Source organism: Tachyglossus aculeatus, chromosome 1 (genome assembly GCF_015852505.1).
Source record: "Tachyglossus aculeatus isolate mTacAcu1 chromosome 1, mTacAcu1.pri, whole genome shotgun sequence".
NCBI classification, from domain to species: Eukaryota; Metazoa; Chordata; class Mammalia; order Monotremata; family Tachyglossidae; genus Tachyglossus; species Tachyglossus aculeatus.
Genome location: NC_052066.1, coordinates 159,917,441 through 159,942,701, shown reverse-complemented (window position 1 = coordinate 159,942,701; position 25,261 = coordinate 159,917,441). Strand labels below are relative to the sequence as shown.

Here is a 25,261-nt window from a genome sequence, read left to right as displayed (position 1 = left end):
GGTCTGAAGCTCTTTTGGCTCTGACCTTGCTGAGAAGAGCAACTTCTGTCTTTTCTCCCCCAAGTCGGGGACTGCCTCATGGTAAGAGGCATCTTTATTACATAATCATCAATTGGTCACTCAAGCAGGCCAGAGAAATAAGGGTTTGTGGTTTATTCCTGGTTTCAGTTTTAAACTTCTTGCATTCCCCTGCAAATAAATTTGAAGTAAAATATTATTTCCTGCCAATTATTGAGTTTGAAAATTCTCAGACATGTTCAGAGCTCTGCAATTTTTCAAAATACTTTTTGTAGTTTTCCTCTGAGTTTTGGTCAGATCCTCTAACACCGCTACTTATTCTGAACACCTTTTTTATATTAGGGATTTTTATATTAGCCAAAGGAAAATTGACAAGATCTCCCCTCCAAACCACCTCACAAGCTTATACAATATGCTTTCATTCAGTTAGTTCTAGTGCTGCTATCAGTGACACCAAGTTTATTCATACTTTCAATTTTTTCTTCAAACTGTACAGTTAGGACAGTGTGGACACATTTTGCTGTAGAAGGCAGAAATGAAATTTTATGGCAATATGCCCAAGAAGGAATGGAATCTGAGCCAAGCTGAACAGGAAATAATTAGAATGGGAAGTGTGTCCCAGGAAAGAAGCATCTTTCTGAGGACTCCTAAGTCCTCAGGAGTCCTAAACCCCCTTCTGCATCACCCTGACTTGTTCCTTTTGCTCTTCCCCCTCCCAGCCCCACAGCACTTACACATATTGGTAATTTTATTTATTTGGATTCATGTCTGTCTCCCTCCACTCTAGACGCTAAGCTTGTTGTGGGCAAGGACTATCTGGTTATTGTTGTATGGTACTCTCCCAAGAGCTTAGTATGGTGCTCTGCACAGTAAGCACTCAATTAATACTACTGAATGAAGTGACACACCCAGCTTCCTTATGTACTAACAATGCAGCAGCATTCACCATGACTACTGCAAGCACCAGCAAATCATCTCTCAAGATAATCTCTCATCAGCCTACACTTTGCCCCTTTTAATCAATCAATGGTAATTTTTGAATGCTTGTGTGCAGCACACTGTATTAAGTATCTGAGAGAGTATGATACAGATGGTAGACAATTTTTGATATTACTGATGAATTTACAACTGTTTGATTTTTGATGACATCTCCCTACAAAGACATCCACAAGGAAAAAATGCAAATTTTCATTTTTAGAGAACCAGAAAAGTTCTAATGGACTAATAATAAGTCTAAGAAAAACTGACATTAAGTACTAATCTCCAACAGAGTCCAAAAGATTGTTAAGCACAAATAGATGAAGTACAAGAAAATTAAGTAAAAAATGACAGTATGTTCTTTGGGTGACTGGCACAGAGTGTGATACCAAAATACCATCAAGCTTCACTCCCAACCAAAGGTATACAAAACAACAGTAATGTCCAACCTTCTTTATTGATGGGAGAAGTTGGTGTACCCCAAATACCGCATTCAGACCTTTGGAAAATTTTCATTATCTTTAATAATATTGTACACTAAACTCAGAAGTCTAATGGAAAGACAAGCTCATCAACAACAGTCTACCATCATGTAACAATGCCCAGGGAAATATAACTGCTCTGTATATTATATGTGAATATAATAATCTGTGAATATGTGAAGAGAATGGATGCTAGCAAAATACTCTATTGTACACTCTCAAGTGCTCAGTATAGTGCTCTGCACAGTTAGTGCTCAATAAATACCACTGATTGATTGAAGTACCCAAATAACTAAATTGGGTGACTGCAAGCAGCACGACAGAGGAAAAAATTTCAAGATAGTGAACCACTACTTCAAATAATGCCACAGAGTAGTAAGCTGATAAACAGAACAGCAGACTAGCCTGTAATTTTAATGAGTCTAAAGGGTTCCCGAGCCCTATTACTGTGGATACTTTTATGCCATATGAACAGTTTTTTGGTATGTTTTCCTAGGGGACAAAATCTTTTACTGCAGATTCGTGAACTGCATTATATACCTTAATACAATACCTGACTCGGAGTACAGTGAAAGAGCCATCCTTCATTCCGAGAGCAAGATGGATTCCATCCATACTCACAGCTGCACAACGAATTGGTTCCTCCATATTACATCTTGCTATTAATGCATGATCGATGAGGCTCCATATCCTGCAGTAAGCATCCAGTTGAACACAAATATACAGACTTAAACGGATATATCAAAAGACAGGGTTAGGAAATTATTCTCAATTTAACAAAGGATCCACACAATAAATTTGATTTCATTTAAATTAAAGCATTAAAACGTTATCTTAGCCAGAGCTACTATTAATGTAACCCTTTTTAAAAATGCAATAAAAGGGGGGGAAATCAGAATTTGTGATTTAGCCAGATTTATATTTAGCCCAAAATTCACATTTGCAAATACTACTATTCTTTTACTTGCTTCTCCCCCTCGCTAAAGATGAACGAGTTGTTCCGTCTTTATCTGACACTGCTCAGATTAGCGAGCCAAATTCTTCCTTAATTCTCTCTTTTGCTTAGGGACGTTCAGCTATATACGTAATCCTTTGGAGGCTTCTCTCCATGGGTTTATTCGGGGTAGAAGGATTAATTGATCCCATCGTTCCTTTCCCTCCTGCACTCTGTCCAGGATTATTACACAGTGTCCATGCACAGGGCACCTACTCAATAGGGAACATAACGTTTAGGGGATGCTCTTGACTTTTTAGGTAGGCATGGAGATCCTTAGACATAAATTGGACTGCTGACTTTGTAACTAAGAAACTAAGTTTTGAAAGGGTAATAGGAGAGGGAGGAAAGGAAAGAGCAACAAAACTGGAAATTCCACAGTTGCCCAGCTGAAACTCTTAAACCAAAATGCGCATTTCAACTCCACCTACCCTTTGCCCCCAAATGCCCCTATATGGGGGAGAAAAAGTGGATAGTAGCCTCCGATATAAGTACTTCTAAGAATGTGAGCACCAATAAAATTTAATTTTAAAAAATTATGTAAGTAGCATATCTGTTGCATAATGCCACTACTACTGATGAAACGGCACTTATTAAACATTTGCTAAGTGCCAAACCCTGGGGTAAAAAAAAGGTTCTGAGAGCAGACACAGTCCCCCTGACCCAAATGCAGCTCACAATCTATCTTACGCTCACTTTACAGGTGAGGAAACTGAGGTCCAGATAGGTTAAATGACTTGCCCATGGTTATACAGCTGCCCAGTGGTGAAGCTAAGACTCAAATCCAGGTCTCCTGAATCCCAGACTTATTTTCTTTCCACTAGGCCATACTGTCTCTGAGGATAACACAGCAGAAAAAGAAAAGGAGCAGGGCCAACTATAGCAGAATAAATATTATGGCAGATGAAAAGAAAAATAAAGCTGTTCAATTCCATTATCTTATTGTCCATGATATTGCCTCTGATGGCTGTCAGCAATGCTATTTGAAGAGGATAAGATGCCAGTAATGAAAAGAGCAATGTAACAGCACATGCAAAGTATCTTTATACCAAACAAACAATTATAGCAGCACTCAGGTACCAGATGTAACTCAGGCTATGTTTATGCCAAGTGCAGATGGACTGGACATGTAGCCTAAAGTCAGGACAACAGATGGTCAATTTGTCTCACAATTAGCTACCTACATTCCATAAGCACCCAGCTAGGTAGATCAAACACATACCGGGATAATCTAATGTACAAAATTATTTTGGCCAGAGATAGAAACAATGTCAATGCAGCAAAAACAGAATGATAATGTGTCGACTTGAATTGTTGGAGGAAAACTGAATAAAAAATATTCTAAGCTTGTCAGAAGGGAAAAAAGTAGGAGCGAGAAAGGCCGGTAAGGACAAAGCTAAGGAGATGAAAACATAACTAGAGAGCCCTCCAGACCTTAAGTTCACTGTGGGCAGCAAACATGTGCACAACTCTGTTAAACTGTTCTCTCCCAAACATTTAGTACAGTGTGTTCTGCATACTTTAAATGCTCAACAAAAACAACAGGTTGATTGAATCAAAGAGTCAAAAAAGAAGCAGATGCAGAACAGGTGGAAGTGACTGGAAGGCAAAGGTCCTGGGTAATTGCTGTAACTGCAATTTTCAAAGCCTATTGCTATTTGTGACCATGCCTCTTTACTTGCATATGCCATACTCAAAAGTGTGGAGGCTTTTCTCTGAAGGATGCCTACCATCTTGGTCCATCTGTTGCAAGCAGTCAGGCTCTGGTGTTATAAGTGGAGCTTCTGAATAGCTTCAGAGTATTCTTTTTACCTGCTCTGTTTATACTTGCTCTTCATCAGTTGACTAAACAGGAGTTAAGTATTGCATATGAACTCATTATAGGTAGGGAACAAGTCTACTAACTCTGGTATATTACACTTAGTACAGCATTCTGCACTCAGTAAGAGCTCAATAAATATAATTGATTAAGCTACCCTCCACCAAATCAATTCAAGGTAGTTGGTGCTACCAGTGTTTGCGGTCTGTCTTTAATCTAGTATTCAATTGCTGATATTATGTCTTGTGATTTGATTTTAATTTGACAAAGCCATCCTACGATCCACATGTATCACCTAAGGCAATTTCAAGTCTTACAGCCATGTAGAAGACAATATACTTAAAGGGACTCAGATTGTGAACCCTATGCGGAACAGGGACTATGTCCAACCCAATTCATATGAATCTGCCCCTGCATTTTGTACAGTGTTTGACACAACTCCAGAGGGCGGGGGTGATAGGAGTTATTGCCCCAAGAAATTAAGGAATATGGAGAAGTAGTCAATAGCTTCCACGCTGCTGATTCCCATCATTCATTCATTTATTCATATTTATTGAATGCTTACTGTGTGCAGAGCACTGTACTAAGTGCATACGAAAGTACAAGAGAAGCAGCGTGGCTCAGTGGAAAGAGCATGGGCTTTGGAGTCAGAGGTCACAAGTTCAAATCCCAGCTCCGCCAATTGTCAGCTGTGTGACTTTGGGCAAGTCACTTAACTTCTCTGTGCCTCAGTTACCTTATCTGTAAAATGGGGATTAAGATTATGAGCCCCATGTGGGACAACCTGATCACCTTGTATCCCCCCAGTGCTTAGAACAGTGCTTTGCACATAGTAAGCGCTTAACGAATACCATCATTATTATTATTATTACCACAAAACAATAATAAAGAGAGACAATCCCTGCAGTTTAGCCCCCAGAGCATTTAAGACTGGGCAGGTAGTACCAGCTCTTGGACAACATAATGAGGCTAACCTGAAACTGAAGCATATAATATGGAACAGTTCTGGGGCTGTGACAAACCCTGGGCCATCTAGTCCCAGTTCCATCAGGAAGAAGGCTTTCCAGGCCCCCTCTAGCCTCAGCTCCAGGCTTCCTAACCCTGATGTGCCACTGCTCCTCCCAGGTCCCTGGGTGCCTGTACCTTACTGCAGCTCTATATATGTCTACTCCTCTCATTTTTCTCCCTCTCTGGTGTCAATCGTTTCTCTTTTTCCTCTGTTAATGATGGCATTTGTTAAGAGCTTACTATACGAAAAGCACTGTTCTAAGCGCTGGAGAAGATACAAGGTGATCAGGTTGTCCCACATGGGGCTCACAGTCTTAATCCCCATTTTACAGATGAGGTAACTGAGGTACAGAGAAGTTAAGTGACTTGCCCAAAGTCACACAGCTGACAAGTAGCAGAGCCGGAATTTGAACCCATGACCTCTGACTCCCAAACCTGTGCTCTTTCCACTGAGCCACGCTGCTTCTCTGGGCTAGGTCCATCTCTGGCTCTGTCTGCTATTTCCTTTCACATGGCTCTCTAGCTGTGGCCTTGGGTTCAACTGGGTCATTCTGTGGCTCTGGAAACCTGACCCCATGTTAATGTGCAGCTCCAAATGAAAAATTGATCTTTATAATATATTTCTTCCACTGTTTATCTTCACCCAATTCCCCCTTCTAGGCTGTAAATATGTTATGGGCAGGGAATGTGTCTACCAACTCTGTCGTATTATACTTTCACAAGCACTTAGTACAGTACCCTGCCCACAGTAAGTGCACAATAAATTTAATTGATTGACTCAATATGCTCTTCTCAGGAAAAAATTAATATTTGATGTGCTATTATTAAATATTTAAATGGCTTGTTAATGATCCTAAGTCCAAGAAACACTGTAGATATTTGGTATTCCTGGAGAGATATGGCCTATATGTCCCCTTTACTACTACTTTGTTTTTTTCAAATATATATGTATCCATATATAGACAGAGAGAGAAAGTGACTTGAGCTCACTGTCTAATATATTTAAAGAGCAAGTTAATTTAAATTTAGAGGTCTGCTTCAATTTTATTTAGGTTCTTTCTGACTGGATTTAAATTTTCCCTTTTTTTTTAAATCAAAAATTTGCCTGGCAGAGAAACACAGCTCTGAAGGAAGAACAGTAGAATGTGTGCATTTTTATCCCTGTGAAGTCTGGGCTTCAGGTAACATCACACACACACATACACACCCACCCACCCACCCCAAGTTGTGGCTTGGTGGAGTTGATAATACTCTGCTTAGGCTCCAGCAGATCCTTGTTGTTGGTTTCTTAATGGTATCTATTAAGCACTTACTCTCTGCCAGGTGCTGTACTAAGAGCAAGGTAATTAGGTTGGACACAGTCCATATCCCACATGGGGCTCAAAGCCTTAATCCCCATTTGATAGATGAGGTACCTGAAGCACCGAGAAGTAGTGACTTGTCCATTGTCACATGGCAAACAAATGGCAGAGCCACAATTAGAATACAGGTCCTTCTGACTCCCAGACCCATGCTATCCACTAGGCAATGCTGCTTCCCATAGAACCCCTCAGCCATGGCCAAACAGATGTGTGTGCCTAAAAGTGGCTATATTGTGACCCTCTCCAGGAACTAAAACTAAATCCTGCTAAAGGGCACCTGAGTCCCATCACGTTTGATTGGGATTTGCATGGCCTCTCATTCTTCAGGGGAGAGGCAAGGTATTGTGCATGGCTCTACTGATCCTCTTGACCACTGTCTAGAGCTCCAGGAAACAAACATCTGATCAAGTACAATCAACCAATCGTATTTATTGAGCGCTTACTGTATGCAGAGCACTGTACTAAGCACTTGGGAAGTACAAGTTGGCAACATATAGAGACAGTCCCTACCCAACAGTGGGCTCACAGTCTAAAAGGGGGAGACAGAGAACAAAACCAAACATACTAACAAAATAAAATAAATAGAATAGATATGTACAAGTAAAATAAATAGAGTAATAAATATGTACAAACATATATACATATATACAGGTGCTGTGGGGAAGGGAAGGAGGTAAGATGGGGGGATGGAGAGGGGGCAAGGGGGAGAGGAAGGAAGGCGCTCAGTCTGGGAAGGCCTCCTGGAGGAGGTGAGCTCTCAGTAGGGCCTTGAAGGGAGGAAGAGAGCTAGCTTGGAGGATGGGCAGAGGGAGGGCATTCCAGGCCCGCGGGATGACGTGGGCCGGGGGTTGATGGCGGGACAGGCGAGAACGAAGTACGGTGAGGAGATTAGCGGCAGAGGAGCGGAGGGTGTGGGGTGGGCTGTAGAAGGAGAGAAGGGAGGTGAGGTAGGAGGGGGCGAGGTGATGGAGAGCCTTGAAGCCGAATGCTAGTAGAACTCAATTAATTCAGCCAACCTAAAGTTATCCAAGTTCTCACTAAACTGTGGTCAAACTGTTTAAGGGAGGGCACTTCTGAGCCTTTAAAGCTTGAGGCCTTAGGGATTTGGCACCCCAATGGAAAATCAAGATGGAAGCACAGAAGGGAATGATTGTGTCCAATTCTATGAAATTAATGTCTTGGTTTTAACAAAAGGATATTTCAAGGAAAAGGTCATCCTCTTTCACTGAGGTTCTGGGATCTATGGCAGGGCAGCCTAGCCAGACAACACCTTTCTACTACCATCCTGGAAGAGAACCCCCATGCCTTGCATGAGGGAAGCATAGCAGAAACTTACATTTCCAGCATTTAGAATATTGGCAAAGTTTGGCAGGGCAGCCCAGAGTGGAACAATAAAGAAGAAACAATGAATCTGAGGAATAAACTGCTTATTTTTACTATTAACTGATAATCTTAGGCCTATATTTTTTCTGTCAGTTATCTTCCAACTTGGATCATGAACTATAGAAACCCTACCTGAATTAATGTCCAAGTATTCTTTCCAGAGCTTAGTAAATTAAGTACTTTGTGCATCATAAACATTTAACACAAGAAATTACTGATAATTATCATTATTGACCACATCATTAAGGTTCTTTCTTTTAAATACTTATTTTCGGATCAAAAGACAAAGGTTAGATATTAGATATTTATAAATGTAATTTCCAATAACACATTACTCCCCTTTATCCTTTCCTGAACACAAACAATTAAGCATTGTAGGTTTATGAAGGTAACTCCAATTTTTCTTGATGGAAAAATCTACATTTCTCTATAGTGAGTCAAACAACTGTATTTACTGAGCGCTTACTGTGTGCAGAGCACTGTACTAAGCACTTGGGAGGGTACAATATAAGACTATAACAGACACATTCCCTGCCCACAATGAGCTTACAGTCTAGAGGGGGAGACAGACATTAACATAAATTACAGAGATGTACATAAGGTCTGTGGGGCTGTAGTGGGAGCAGGGGGAAGGGATGAGTAAAGGGAGCAAGTGAGGGCATGTGCCTGCGTAGTGACTCAAGATTCTCTTACTAACCTGACTGATCGGTCATCACTTCCAGTCATGGCCAGAGGCTTAGTAGGATGGACTGCCAGAGCCCAAAGCTCACCTTCACAATGCCCTTGCATAATCAGAAATGGTTTACTGCGTTCATGTACTACAATCTCAAAAATTTCACTATCTTGAGTTCCCACCAGAATATGGTCTCCACACCAGCAAACACTCCTAACGGACAAACCTGGTAAAAGAAAAACACATACTATAAAAGATGTTATGTACACTGAGTATCCTAAGTTGGAAGATCATTTGTTCCAACATCCTGCCTACACTCAAGTGAATGACTAAACAAAGACACATGGATGCTCAATCCTCAGGAAACCTAGAAAACAGCTGGTCAGTATCTTCTCCATAAAAATATGTACTGCAAAATGTATATTTATAAATAGTAAATATGGACTATATTTTATTCTGTTCCATTTACTATGTTAAGCACTGGAATAGATATAAGAAAAATCAGATCAGGCAGTTTTTCCAGCCTGTGGGTTTTCACTATGCATTTTAGATAAAAATGCTATTTGGGATTTTGACAATTGGGTGTCTTTGGGATAAAGCACAACACAATGTCAGAAATAGTGGCTGGGCTCACATGAGCCATTAAAGTGTGTACATCATGCCAGTTATTGTCAGAACTATGACTCCCAGGAGTACTGAGTATACTTGTAGAGTTATTCAATCATCCATTCAATCATCCATTATATTTAATTAAGGCTAAAATACCCAAATTCCTTCAATCTTTCAAACTATCTATTCTCCATTCCACATTTCATTTCTGTCTTCCCTGGAATTGTTCTAGTTTTGCTACATGCTTTTTAAATTTCAGTGACAAAAACTGAACCTGATACACATTACAGAACTCACTAATAGTAAAATGGGTAATTCCTATCCCATGCATGCCGCTGAGAAATTAATAAACTGAATTTTTTAAATGGCAGCAATATTTGCTTTTTGGGAAAGTACAATACAACAGAGTTGGTAGATATGTTTTCATCCCACAGCGAGCTTACAGTCTGCAAATTTTAATCAGCATTTTCTCAATTCCTTCATCTGAATCAACAACACACATATGGATAATGAAGAGTACTAGCTTCCAAGCCAAACCTGGCATCTAATTCTTTTAGATAGTGAAAACCTTAGGCCAGAGACTGCATCTATGGTAGTATCTGTAAATCTTCCACTGGCTTTCAGTTCAATGCTTTGCAAAAAGCCTTAACAAATACGATAAACATCAATATGGAACACCCTTTGATGCTTTCCCACTAGTTTACACTGACATGTTTTAATCACTGTCCTTTGGGTGTAAATCTACAACAGCCCACAGGTGTTGGGTTTAAGGGGTCACTAGGAGCTCTGCAGAAATTTTTACCTTACTCACATGGCTGCTGTTCGGGGCAATATGTCCTCTACCAAGGACTTACTACAGTGCTCTGTACACAGTAAATGCTCAATAAATACTACTGGTTGACTATGAAAGCAGTGCCCGTAATAGACCATCTCAAAATGTCCAGTGTGTTTGCACATCATCATAAGGGAAGCTGGTGCTGGCACTTTCTTGCAGTCCCCTTCACCTGACCTCTCCCTCTGCTACCTCTAACACTGGACATGAATATGAGTGGCAGCTGTTTCAAAATCCTCTATTCTGTGAAGAATACGGTGGTTGCTGGAAGAGAGTTGAGAAGCAGATACGGAGAAGGCTTAGACATCAGCCAGGGTCTCCAGACATTGCCCCGGACTGGCCCTAATTCTGCCACCTGGCCTGGGGTCAAGGAGTTTTCCTTTAAAATCCCCTCCTTCTGTTAGTCCACCTGCAACGCTGGTGGTGGTGGTGGGGAATAATTAGCACCAATAGATGCTAATCAGTACTGCTCAGTATGCCCCTTAAGCTTTTCATCTCTTTGTTCTAGGAGGGCATGTTCTTGATGTTTTGGTTGGGGGCAGTCATCAAGAAACCCCAGATAGTGAATAGAGAGGGTTAAAGTAGGTTGGGTGCTAAGAGGGAGTTTGGGGATTTTCCAAGATAGAAAGTGAAGTCATAAATCCCTGGTCAGGTAGAAGAGGGCATGCGTGAGGGGGAGAGGGAGAGGGAAGAAAGAGGGAAGAGGGAAGGAAGAGGGAATCGATCAATCATATTTACTGAGCGCTTACTGTGTGCAGAGCACTGTTCTAAGCGTTTGGGAAGTACAAGTTGGCAGCACATAGAGATGGTCCCTACCCAACAGTGGGCTCACAGTCTAGAAGGGGGAGACAGAGAACAAAACATATTAACAAAATAAAATAAATAGAATAGATATGTACAAGTAAAATAAATAGAGTAATAAATACGTACAAACATATATACAGGTGCTGTGGGGAAGGGAAGGAGGTAAGGCGGGGGGATGGAGAGGGGGAGGAAGGGGAGAGGAAGGAGAGGGCTCAGTCTGGGAAGGCCTCCTGGAGGAGGTGAGCTCTCAGTAGGGCCTTGAAGGGAGGAAGAGAGCTAGCTTGGCGGATGTGGGGAGGAGGTCATTCCAGGCCAGGGGGATGATGTGGGCCGGGGGTCGACGGTGGGACAGGTGAGAACGAGGCACAGTGAGGAGATTAGCGGCAGAGGATCGGAGGGTGCGGGCTGGGCTGTAGAAGGAGAGAAGGGAGGTGAGGTAGGAGGGGGTGAGGTGATGGAGAGCCTTGAAGCCGAGGGTGAGGAGTTTCTGCTTGATGCGTAGGTTGATTGGTAGCCGCTGGAGATTTCTGAGGAAGAGGGAAGAGGAAGAAGGGAGAGGGGAGAGGGAGAGGGTGTGTGTGTCCGTCTTTTAGGGGAGCAAGGTGCAAGGCAATCAATCAGTCAAACTTCCTAAGCACTTACAGTGTGCAGGGCACTGTAATAACTGCTTGGGAGAATACAATATAACAGTATAACAGCTTGGTAGATACATTCCCTGCCCACAGTGAGCTAAAAAGTGAAGAAGTGACTGTCTTGTGGTTGTATTCTCTTAGGGTCCGAGGAGCTGGAAGGGAGGTGAGTAGGGCATGTTTATGGATGTGAATGTGGGGGTGCTGGGTGCGTGGGCTGCTGTATAGCTATATGACTCAGAGTGAAGGGAGGACTGCCCTCATGACCCTCTTCCTTTCCCATCACCCACCCCCATAGTTGCTCTCTTTCACAAGGGGAGCAAGGAATCCCTCAAACAAAAGGTTAGCCAGTCCCAGCTGTCTGGATGGGCACGTAGAGCAAACCGAAGCCATCTGCATTTCCCTTCTATCTCTGCCACGTGAGATGGTGATGATGTCATGGCATGGTGCCATGGATCTATATTCTGGGTCAGGGCCAGGTTTCAGATGATGTGGCCCAGCACCAAACTAATAGTAATGGGCAGGACAGAAATTTGTTGGGCTTATAATGATGATGATGGCATTTGTTAAGCACTTACCATGTGCGAAGCACTGTTCTAAGTCCTGGAATAAGACTATTAGACTATCATTGACAACTTATCTTCCCTCCCACACCCTGCCCTCTCCCTGACTTTCCCATAACTGTTGATGGCACTACCATCCTTCCCGTCTCACAAGCCCGCAACCTTGGTGTCATCCTTGACTCTGCTCTCTCGTTCACCCCTCACATCCAATCCATCACCAAAACCTGCCAGTCTCACCTCTGCAACATTGCCAAGATCCACCCTTGCCTCTCCATCCAAACTGCTACCCTGCTGGTTCAATCTCTCATTCTATCTCGACTGGATTACTGCATCAGCCTCCTCTCTGATCTCCCATCCTCCTGTCTCTCCCCACTTCAATCTATACTTCACGCTGCTGTCCAGATCATCTTTGTGCAGAAACGCTCTGGGCATGTTACTCCCCTCCTAAAAAATCTCCAGTGGCTACCAATCAACCTACGCATCAGGCAAAAACTCCTCACTCTCAGCTTCAAGGCTTTCCATCACCTCGCCCCCTCCTACCTCACCTCCCTTCTCTCCCTCTACAGCCATGTTAGCACCCTCCGCTCCTCTGCCGCTAACCTCCTCACTGTGCCTCGTTCTCACCTGTCCCGCCATCAACCCCCAGCCCACATCCTCCCCCTGGCCTGGGATGCCCTCCCTCCGCACATCTGCCAAGCTAGCTCTCTTCCTCCCTTCAAAGACCTACTGAGAGCTCACCTCCTCCAGGAGGGCTTCCCAGACTGAGCCCCCTCCTTCCTCACCCCATCCCGCCCGCCTTACCTCCTTCCCCTCCCCACAGCACCTGTATATATGTATATATGTTTGTACATATTTATTACTCTATTTATTTTACTTGTACATATTTATTCTATTCATTTTATTATTTTGTTAATATGTTTTGTTTTGTTGTCTGCTCCCCCTTCTAGACTGTGAGCCCACTGTTGGGTAGGGACCGTCTCTATATGTTGTCAACTTGTACTTCCCAAGCGCTTAGTACAGTGCTCTGCACACAGTAAGTGCTCAATAAATACAATTGAATGAATCAATGAAATTAAAAATATCACTTCCATTTAGTATCAGTGCCCTGTCACTATGACAGGAGATTATATTTGTCCGGTACAATTTACTGTTCCAAAGCCATACTGGTTGCTTTCTTCTATCTTATTTTTTTTAGGTGGCTTAAAAATTAATTGCTTAGGATTTATGCCAGTTCTTTCCCAGTTATCAATGTTATATTGATCAATCTGCTATTTCTACGATTATCCTTTCTTCCATGTTTTAAAAAAGGGCAAATAATGACCTTTCCATTCCTCGATTACTTCTCTCATTTTGATTCTCAAAAATGATGACTGGGGCTTTTCAATAACAGTTAATAACTCCTTAACTACCATGGGTTGTACCCAATCAGGCTCAGCTTACTGAAATAGTTACCTGCCAGAGGAGGGAACTTTGCTCTTCTAGGAGCTTCAAAATTAATGTACTGAAGCCCTCTCCTGTCATGTTATCTAGATCTGACTCCATCTCAACCCCATATGCCCCATGCCGCCTCTCCAACATTCCGCAGCTTTCCTCCTCTCCTGGCTCTTCTGCTGGCATCCCAAGCTTATTCCCTTGATGCTCCCAAATGTCTTTCCACTCCAAGTCTCCTCCTGAAACTTCCATTTTCCCCTCCAGTGCTCCTATAGGGCAGGCCCCATCCTCACAGCCACCCTCATCTCAGTCCCTTTAACAGCTACAATGTTGAGGGGTCCAAGGGTGGACCTTGAACAGATCAGGAGAAGGGAGAGTGGATCGGGACAGTGGATGAGGAGGCAGGGGGTTGCCTAGAACCTTAGATCTTCTTATCTGAGACTCCTTCTTCCCCTAAAGTACCCTACCCTCTCCACAGATGCTGCCATCACCCCAGTCCCATCCCTGTTGGGCAACAGATAAGCCTGGGATGAGGGAAAGAGAGTCTAGGAAATCCATGGGGGCAAATGGGGCTTGATTAGAAAGGATGGGGCAGAACTACTTTTCTGAAGAATTCACTAAACCGGAGAACCAAATTTCAATCACTTGAATAAGAAACAATTTTCACCTGGCTGAAGTGGAACCTGATCATCCTTTAACATACTTTTATACTAAAAGTGAAAAAAAAACACTAGAAATCAACCTGTAGCCTTATCAGATTTCTTTCTGCCTTCCAAGTTTGACGTGTGATCTTTTCTTGCCTCATTAATGAATAAATTTGTTTCTTTAAATTAGCTGCATCTAGTTTTATCTTACTGAATCCTATACCTATACAATTGTGCTATTTCTTCACATCTTTTTTGACTGAGAAAAATCACGTTTTTGCTCATCAATCACCTTTTAAACCAAAGATTAAATCAATTTGGCATCCTTATCTTTCTGTCTTGCCCTCCCTTTCATTAGCGTCTTGAATATAGTTATCTTTTGATCACTTCCAACGAAGTTTCCATCCATCTTTAGATCTTAGATTAAGGGCAGATTTAAATCTTACTTGCATTTCTCCTTTCTCAATGATATTCAACCCTTTCATATAACTTGACAAAACAACTAAAATAAACAATTCTACAGATCCTTAGTAACATTCCTGTCTGTGATACTTTAAAACTTGAAATAGTTTTACCTTTGTATCCTTGGTCTGTTTCCCTGAGATCAATCACAGTAATTGGTTTAAAAGTTAAATCCCAGAGGCGAACACACCCATCTCTACCACCTGTGGCAAAGCCTTCCTCACATGCATTCATGCTGAAAATTCCTGCCTGAGAAGAAAGAAAATGCTATTTAGCAATAAGTGATTTTTACAATGTCCATTATGGAAGGAAAAAATGTCTTTGAGCTCTAGAAAATAACTTCCTCTTTTAGTAAATGGTAAAAAGTATACAAAAAATAAATTACAAGTAAATTTCAATAATTTAGCTCACATAGTACTTAGGTTCAAAAATTCTACCCTATGTTTTTGGAATGACAGTGTAGAAAGCTTAATAACAAAGGTAATATTTGTTAACCACTTATTCTGTGCCATACATTTTACTAGGTGCTGGCTCAGATACAAGATAATCATCTTAGACACAATCCTTGTCCCATAGAGAATTCAAAGTCTAATCCCTATTTTAGACATGAGGTAGCTGAGACACAGAGAAGTTAAGTGACTTGCCCAAGATCACATTGCAGACAAGTTTGAAGCCAGGATTACAACCCAGGTCCTCTCACAAGACCAGGCTCTTTCCATTAACTAAGGGATGCTGTTTCTCTTGAATGGAAGTTTATAGGGAAATATTCTGAAAATAATTGTTCACTTTCCAAATCTAATTGGCAATCTACAGAGTAATTACTGAGACCCATCAAAACGCAGAAAACATTCCAAGGTGAAAAAGACATGGCACTTTTTCTAACTATTGAAAAAGTCAACATAGCAAGCATAGCCTGGCAAAGTGTAAAAGCACCTAGTCTTTCAGAGATCTATAAATATGGAGGGAGCACCCTGCTTAAACAACTAAACAAGAGCTGTTCCTCAACATACAGAACATGAAGAAGCAGCCACAGAATCTCAAAGATGCCATTATGATCATCTTCTTCAAAAACAGAGGCAAAAGATCTTATTGCAACTATTATTGAGGTATCTCAACAATCCCCATTACCAGCATGCTCCTCTCCAGAATATGCCTGCATCGGCTACTCATGAGTTTCAACAGTTACCTAGTCCTCTCTACATCAAGCAGAAACTTCGGTCTACTGGATTTAAGGGACAAAAACAGCTCTCTCCCTCATATACACTCTTCTCCTACTACTATAAAACTCCTCGCTTCTCTCAAGCTAACTTACTTATTGTGCCTCATTTCTGCTTCCTACAAGAGGCCTACCCTGATTAATTTTTATTCTCCCCAGTTTGTAACCCAACTGCCACTTCAGCACTGTTCACCACTTCAGCCTATAAGTACAGACATACTCCTGTAGTTCTTTGTATATCTCATATTACTTATTATTGCTTATGACAAACTCATATACATATCCCCTTTTCCTTCTACCTCCCATCTGTTGAGTAATTCTGTGGTTGCTATGTGGCAGCTTGTGCAGAGCACAAACTTAATATAAGCAAGACATATGAAAATTTGCAGCTTTTATTCACAATTGTAAACACTGAGGATCTAAAGCTCTCTTCCATCTGTCCTATAACAGGGCACTTACAAAATAGAAAGTTGGACATTTTTTTTTTCCTGAATCCTGATCTTAGGTTTGAATCTCTATGGTACTCACAACGAGGCAAATGGAAAAATGTGATACATACATGTCTAAAGGCCATTTAAATTACATAAAGTTCACACCATCTGTAAGGTTACTGACTATTAGGGAGGGCTGCTACTTAATGGAAAGCATTAATGGGGGGGGGGGGAAGAAATGGACTTCTAGATCATAGCATGAGCATCCCATCCACCTAGAAGCATGGCCAAATGGTTAGAACATGAGCCTGGGAGTCAGAGGACCTGGGTCCTAATCCCAGTTCCACCACTTGTCTGCTGTGTGACCTTGGGCAAATCACTCCACTTTTTTGTGCCTCAATTACCTCAGCTGTAAAATGGGGATTAAGACCGTGAGCGCCACGTGGGACAGGGACTGTGTCCAACCTGATCAGTTTGTATTTACTCCAATGCTTAGTACAGTGCCTAGCACATAAAAATACCATAAATACCCTAAAAATGCTCCATTTTTTCCAACACGAAGTAGTAGTAACATGAATATAAGCACATGCAGCAGGGAGAGTATGAGGAGTTGAACAGGGCCTAAGACATGCTCTTGCAGACCTATGCCTTACTCTACAGAAGAAAGAGGTATGAGCACTTGGTGCCTCCTAAATAATAGGTACAGCAACATGACAGACACAAAAGAACTGCTGGGCCTGAGGAGCAAAGTGATGGTAAAAGGGAAGTGAGATTGTTGCATTGTGAAATAACTTTCCAGTCTACAGTACTGAATCCTCCCTTGGAGTTTATATGGAAGTACAAGAAATGAAAGACCAAAAACCTAGGGGAAGGAACAAAAAAGATCCTGGGGACAACATCTGAAATTTCTAAATTTCCAGATAAGCACTGGAAGTCTTTGGGAATTATTTTTCTACTAAGGAGAGGAGGAAACGCAGTGACAGCACTGATAATCAGTCACAGAGCTTGCAGTAAAGAGAGACTCATATCATTATAGGGAACTTTGAGAATCTGATTCAGTCCCCTGCTTGCAGACAGGGAAAAATACCATTTAAAATAATTTATTTCCCCTTCTTTCCTTAAAGAACTCCAGTGATGGATACTCCCTAACTTTCCTCAGGAGCCCTTTCCAGAGATTTAACACCTGATAATAAAAAGTTCTTCCTTGTCTAACAAAATTATCTCCTGATTTAATTAAAATTAATTTCCCCTTGTTTGGCACTGTACTGAATGGGAAACTGCTCTCTCATAAAAACCCCTTCATATATTTGAAGACAGTTATTCAACCACTTCTCTTCAGACTGTACAATACCAATTCTTTCAACCTGCCCTTTAAAGACAATTTCAACCTTTTAATCATTTTTGCCCCTCCCTTCGAAGCATCCTTAAAAGCACATCTCCTCCAAGAGGCCTTTCCCCCTTATTTCCTCTTCTCCCACTCCCTTCTGTTAATCCAACCTTTGCAGTTGGATTAGCACCCTTTATTCACCCCTTTCTCAGCCCTACAGCACTTCTGTTCATATACAGAATTTATTTTAATGTCTGTATCTCCTTCTTGACTATAAGCTCATTGTCGACATGGAACACGTCTACCAACTCAGTTACACTGTACCCTCCCAAGGGCTTAGTACAATGTTCTGCACAAAGTAAGCCCTCAATATGATTGATTTTTGATATTCTTCTGCAGACACTCTCCAATTTCTTTTATGTTTAAGGTGCAATAATCAAAAGCAGATAAAGAATTCATTCATTCAATCATATTTTCTGAGTGCTTACTGTGTGCACAGCACTGTACTAAGTGCTTGGGAAGTATAAGTCGGCAATCAATAGACGGTCCCTACCCAACAATGGGCTCACAGTCTAGAAGGGGGAGACAGACAACAAAACAAAACATGTAGACAGGTGTCAAAATCGTCAGAACAAACAGAATTAAAGCTATATGCACATCATTAACAAAATAAATAGAATAGTAAATATGTACAAATAAAATAGAGTAATAAATCTGTATAAATATATTCAAGTGCTGTGGGGAGGGGAAGGAGGTAGAATCCAGAGTAGAAGTAGAAGAATCTACTAAGGATCTTGATTAGTGAGGAATAAAGTGATAAATTACATCCTTACTCTTAAATATCATATTCTTGTGGATGGAAGAGCATGGAATATGCTGTCTTTTGTGGCGATCTCTTGGTTTCTGCTTAGTAGACTAAGGAAAGTAAATGTTTGCATTTTGCTGTGAAACACATTTTGATGTATGCTAGGTAATTACAGATTGACTAAATCAATCTTGGCAGACCTCATTCTCCTGCTCAACCAGTTCAACTAACAAGTTTTGTAGGACAAAACGTTTGACATTCACCCCACTCTCAACCCCACAACATGCATGTACATATCTTTAAATTAAGTATTATATATTAATGTCTGTCTTCCCTTCTAGAATGTAACTTCACTATGGGCAGGGAATGTCTCTCCTAATTCTACTGTATTGTACACGCTCAAGCGAGTAGTATAGTGCTCTGTACATGGTAACCACTCAATATAATTTATTGATTGAAAACAGATTGATTAAATCAGTTTTGGTAAATCCCACTTACCTATCCACAAAAATCAAATAATTTGTTATAAAGGATTAACAGAAGAGAATGCTTACTTAATGTCTTAGAACTAATGATATTAATTGATTGCCTACTAATTTAGTGTAGTGTACTGAGCGCTTGAGAGACAAAACAGAACCACAGGAGATGTTCCCTACCCAAATGGACCTTACACGCTCACTAGAGAGAGACAGACATGGAGCTAACAATCAATCAGTCATAGTTATTAAGTGCTTACTTTTGCAGAGCACTGTATAAAGCTCTTGGGAGAGTGCAATATAATAGAGTTGGTAGGCATACTCCCTGCCTAAAATGAACTTACAGACTAAAGGAATATATGAATTCTTATATTACAAATACACAAGTGCTGAGGGTGGACTTAAATACATACATGCAATAGAGGGCTGAAGGGCTGATAAGAACTGGGATATTAGCCATTAGTCGGGTAGGGCTTGGTGGAGGAGGTGGGATTTTAGGACACTTTTGAAGGTAGGGAAGGCATACTATCGGCATACCTCCATGGGGGAAAACATACTGACAAAAATCAGTAAGTGGGCCAGAAAATTTGGGGGTCTCATTTATGATTCACAAATATTGCTACTGTTTAACCATCTATAAGGATTATTTTAATGAGGTTTCACTCTTCGAGATCTCATCAGCATCAACTCTCAAAAAGAAGCAGTGAGGACTAGTGAAGACTGTCAGCCCACTGTTGGGTAGGGACTGTCTCTATATGTTGCCAACTTGTACTTCCCAAGCGCTTAGTACAGTGCTCTGCACACAGTAAGTGCTCAATAAATACGATTGATTGATTGATTGAATGATTGATTGAAGAGAGCACCGGCCTGGAGTTCAAAGGACACCCCTCACATCCAAGGCGTCACCAAAACCTGCCGGTCTCAGCTCCACAACATTGCCAAGATCCGCCCTTTCCTCTCCATCCAAACCGCTACCCTGCTCGTTCAAGCTCTCATCCTATCCCGTCTGGACTACTGCATCAGCCTCCTCTCTGATCTCCCATCCTTGTGTCTCTCCCCACTTCAATCCATACTTCATGCTGCTGCCCAGATTGTCTTCATCCAGAAACACTCTGGGCATGTTACTACCCTCCTCAAAAATCTCCAGTGGCCACCAATCAATCTGCGCATCAGGCAGAAACTCCTCACCCTGGGCTTCAAGGCTCTCCATCACCTCGCCCCCTCCTACCTCACCTCCCTTCTCTCCTTCTACAGCCCAGCCTGCACTCTCCGCTCCTCTGCCGCTAATCTCCTCACCGTGCCTCGTTCTCGCCTGTCCCGCCGTTGACCCCCGGCCCACATCACCCCCCGGCCTGGAATGCCCTCCCTCCCCACATCCACCAAGCTAGCTCTCTTCCTCCCTTCAAGGCCCTACCGAAAGCTCACCTCCTCCAGGAGGCCTTCCCAGACTGAGCCCCCCCTTCCTCTTCCCCTCCTCCCCCTCTCCATCCCCACCGTCTTACCTCCTTCCCTTCCCGACAGCATCTGTATATATGTATATATGTTTGTACATATTTATTACTCTATTTATTTATTTATTTTACTTGTACATATCTATTCTATTTATTTTATTTTGTTAATATGTTTGGTTTTCTTCTCTGTCTCCCCCTTCTAGACTGTAAGCCCACTGTTGGGTAAGGACTGTTTCTATATGTTGCCAACTTGTACTTCCCAAGCACTTAGTACAGTGCTCTGCACACAGTAAGCGCTCAATAAATATGATTGATTGATTGATTGACTGACTGACTGACCTGGGTTCTAATCCCAGTTCTGCCACTTGTCTGGTGTGTCACCTTGGGCAAGTCACTTAACTTTTCTGTGCCTCAGTTACCTCATCTGTTAAATGGGTATTAAGATTGTGAGCCCCATGTGGGGCATGGACTGTGCCCAAACTGATTAGCTTGTATCTACTACAGTGCTTAGTTTAGTGCCTGGCACTTAAATACCATTAAAAAAAACATTATAATGCCATCACTTCTTATACCAACAGTGGCCATATTCTGTTAACAGAAGAGCCGCAACAAAAAACATAATATGGCTGAGAGCTGAAGATCACAAAAACAACCAGGGTGGGGTTGCAGGTGGGACTGGGTGTCATAGCCCTTCCTTGACCAAACCCACATGAATAGGAAGGGGCTTCCTGCCAAAGGGGCTGGAGCAGTGACACAATGTTGCCAACCACCACTGAAACAATGAAATAATAAAGCATATGTTGATTCATTCACTCATTCATTAGTATTTATTGAGTGCTTACTGTGTGCAAAGCATGTATTAAGCACTGGGACAGTGCAGCATAACAATCAACACTTTTCCTGCCCACAATGAACTTATGTTACCAACTTTTCACTGTCAACTGCCCAGCAAGGCTTATGAGCTACAATTTGACCTCCTATTATATATACCTCCCTAAAGTCTCTCCTTGTTTTTACAAAAATGTCTCCTCTGTATCTATTCTTCGATTTCTTGACTGTGTCCAACACAACTGACAATGTACAGCACTGAACTTGATAGCAGAAATGAAAGGGTACACCCCAGAGATGATGGTTCTCACTTGGTTTTCACCACAGGAACATGTCAGTCTGACAATATTCCTACGGAGACCAGCAGGAGGAGCAGAATGTAACACTGGTAATGGGTCTGGAATACTGAAAATACTGAAATATTGCAACACCAAGGACTAAAGGAGGCACAGCAGGGTGGGTAGGGGAAAAGAAGAGAAGAGTAGGAAGAGGAAGAATGCATGGTGTCTGGAAATACCTCTTGTTCTAAATCCCATCCAGGTGACAGGAGTGGAGTATCTTTTAGGTATGGAAGATTCCTGCCAGAATGTGCTGGTAAAGTTCTGTTACCATTATAGTGTGCTTTGTGTTTAAATCTAAGTTTGATCAAAAATATTCATGTCTGCAGCTACACATTTTGGGGGAATTGTTCATTTGGAACCTTCAAATAAATAAGATTAGTAAACTGATTTCAATTTTGTCTGAAATAGAAAAGAACTGAGCCCATTGTTGGGTAGGGACAGCCTCTATATGTGGCCAACTTGTACTTCCCAAGCACTTAGTACAGTGCTCTGCACACAGTAAGTGCTCAATAAATACAATTGAATGAATGAATGAATGAAAGGGAACCATTCAGCTTCAGGATAAGGTGGCTCAAGATGACCTCTTACCCTATACTAAATCAGTCAATAAACATGTTTACATAGGTTTTTGAGAAATGGGATATGTCTATGATGAATGTAAAATGAATGTGCTCAGAAGCTTTTTGTATGTACCATCTCTCTAATGTACATTAGCTGTGCAAATAAATGAAACATATTGCTCAATTTTTTTCCAGCCTGCCCTAATTTTTAAAAGAAAAATCATGTCATTCTTTCCTAATTACCAGACATGAATCGTTGCTCATTTTAGGTGAGCAGTCACGGAGCTTTCTCCCAAAATGTGGGAGAATACGCAAACTTGACATGTCTCAGTAAAGAAGTACTTACTGCATGTGCTCCCTGAATTGTCCGTACAAGACTGTTTCCTTTCCATACATATATGTCACCATTAAGTGCACCAGAGTAAGTTATTTCATCTCTTGCACAGGCCAGGCACAATATCGTCTGAAGATCACCAGTCTTTCCAAAGACACCTCTCTTTGGAGTCAAAGAGTTTCCACACAAATTCCAGAACTACAAGATAGACAATGCATGGAAATCAATAAAACATATTTGTGTAATTAATAAAATGGAAGATACATCAATACAGCATATACATAAATATGATGAACACAAGAAATTATGAAAAAGCACCAAAAGAATCAAGACTGAGTCTACTAAACTTCACAGTAAAAATGCTCTGCAAAGTTAGACCCACAGGCGATGATCAAAAAAATACAAGGTTTTTTTTTTAATCTTCATTCATCCACATCCATCAGAGATCCCAAAGTCAGACTGTTGTTGGGTAGGGACCGTCTCTGTATGTTGCCGATTTGTACTTCCCAAGCGCTTAGTACAGTGCTCTGCACACAGTAAGCGCTCAATAAACATGATTGAATGAATGAATCTAAGCAGCAGCCATTAAAAACTCATCCCAGCTTCTTCAACTAGGATCTCTGAAGCAGCTGCCATAATTTTGGGGCTGCATCAGAGGAAGCCAAGGATAGTGTTGGGCTCCCTTTTGTTCTAAAGGAAGTCTGGTTTGGATAAGGACTGTTCTGGCAGAGTTACCCTGGAAAATTCAAGCCCGTTGTAAGAAGCCCCAGGAGTCATGCCCTTGTTCCTGGTCCCAAAGGCCCCAGAGAGTGCCTGGGTGATCATTCTATAGGCTGAGGGGAGCTCCTAGGTGCCCCAGACTGAATCTGACTTCTACTCATTCAAGAATGCCCTGGGGTGGATCACTCCTAACTAGTTTCTGGATTGCTGAATACCAAATGGCAAACAAACGGCCATTTGGCTTTCTTTAAGGGAAGGCACCAAGCCCAATAGAGGATTTGAGGGAAGTTGTTACCTAGTCAGAGGGCCAATATGAATCCCGATCATCAGCAGCACTAGGCCTGGATACAGAATGGGTAACTAGCAGGCAAAAGGGGGGCCCCACAGCCAAGCAGCCACCCTCCTCTAGGATACTATGAATGAAGCTTGGTTTCCCCCTCAAAAAGGAGGACAGAAGGGGAGTAAAGTCAGGCATCCAGATGCCCAAGGCCAAACGGGACCTCTTCCCATGAGCAATAAGAACAGATATCTAAGGGTGGAGGGGAAGCACACCCATGAATAGGTCTTCCCTACTGGCTGTGGGGAGATGGAGACTTCCATCTCTGGGACCAGTCACTGAAAAAGGGAGTCTGAGTTTGACCAAAGGCTGGCCTATGGGGTAGACATGAAGGCTGCCTAAGTTTTTACATTACTCCCACTCTTTCTTCTTTCTTCCTTGTCCCCAAATCTTTCCAAAAAGATAATGCCCCAAAGAGATATTTAGGATAACTAGATTAAACATTTTTGCTACTTTTACTTCAAATTATTTTAAGTTATTTAACAGATCTGTAGTCCAATTTTAAATACATTCTTAACCCAAAACAATCAAGTAACCAAATCAATCAATAGCATTTATAAGTACTTACTATGTGCAGAGCACTGTACTAAGTGCTTGGGAGAGTACAATACAATAGCATTGGTAAGCACGTTCCCTACCCACAGCGACCTTATAGTTTTGATGGAGATTTTACAGTAACTGTAAACCTAGACTTTAAAGCAGTTCTTGCTAGGGAAAATGCTTATACTCTATTCTTGTTTATGACAGAAACAGTAATAGTAACAATGGTACCACAGGTAACTTCTTACTAAACACCTCACCAGATGGAGGATATAATAAAAAACAGTTCAGGAAAAATGAATCTATATCCACATTTATTTTGGATAAGAAATTTATTTCAATCATTTAAGTTATATACATATATGTGTAAATATTTATATATCCATATATACCCAAAATATGTATATATTTTCATATATATCCATAAATATGGATATTTACATAAGTCCTTAATTTCTTAAGATGATGTTACCGATAAGAATATAGTCAACTGTGAACTATCTGAATGGCTCTATAACCTCAGATCATAATATGTGACTTTTAAAGAAAAAAAGATACAAGAAATATTCAGAAGGCACCAATATGAGCTCTTAACTGTGCTCATTTACCTTACAAAAGAATATGACACCATCAAGAGATCAGGGCTCTGTAAATTACTAAGTAAATTCAGATGTTCTGAGATATCCTCCAAGATTCTTTGGTTACTCCATGGCCAATGGGTTGGTCATGTTAGAGTTGAAGGAAATTTGTCTGACCTTTCCTTCATCACTGGACTGCTGTGGTCCAGTGGTCTACTGGTCTGGTAGGTCCAGACCAGGTCAATAATTTGAGATCTGAACAATATGGTTAAAGTATAGCAAACAAGTACTTTTATAATCCCAACTAAACTCAACATTATTGACAAGAATTGAAGTTTTGAGAAATATAGCTCTGAGGGATTTTTGGAGTCAAAGCCAGTGGTGAACATTTTTGCAAGGAATTTACATGCACCATATTTTCCAGATAATTTACTTGAGAAACCATTTAACTTCTCTATGCCTCAGTTACTTCATCTGTAAAATGGGGATTAAGACTGTGAATCCCATGTGGGACATGGACTGTGTCCAATCTTGTACCTACCCCAGCACTTAGTAGAGTGCCTGACACATAGTAATTACCTAAAAAATACCGTAAAAAAAAAGGATTGAAATTCAAAGCGAAAACTA

At 41.3% G+C, this 25,261-nt stretch overlaps 1 protein-coding gene across 4 annotated transcripts in view; it reads right to left on the bottom strand.

Annotated features, from left to right (window-relative positions):
- EML5 (EMAP like 5) overlaps nt 1-25,261 on the bottom strand; it is a 171,105-nt gene that overhangs the window by 97,612 nt on the left and 48,232 nt on the right. For all 4 annotated transcript variants that reach the window (XM_038744472.1, XM_038744473.1, XM_038744474.1 and 1 more), the window contains exons 5-8: nt 22,472-22,657; nt 14,804-14,939; nt 8,741-8,942; nt 2,032-2,169 (exon numbers count right to left, since the gene is read on the bottom strand). In XM_038744472.1, coding sequence (XP_038600400.1) covers nt 2,032-2,169; nt 8,741-8,942; nt 14,804-14,939; nt 22,472-22,657 — 662 coding nt within the window. The remainder of the gene's footprint in view (nt 1-2,031; nt 2,170-8,740; nt 8,943-14,803; nt 14,940-22,471; nt 22,658-25,261) is intronic.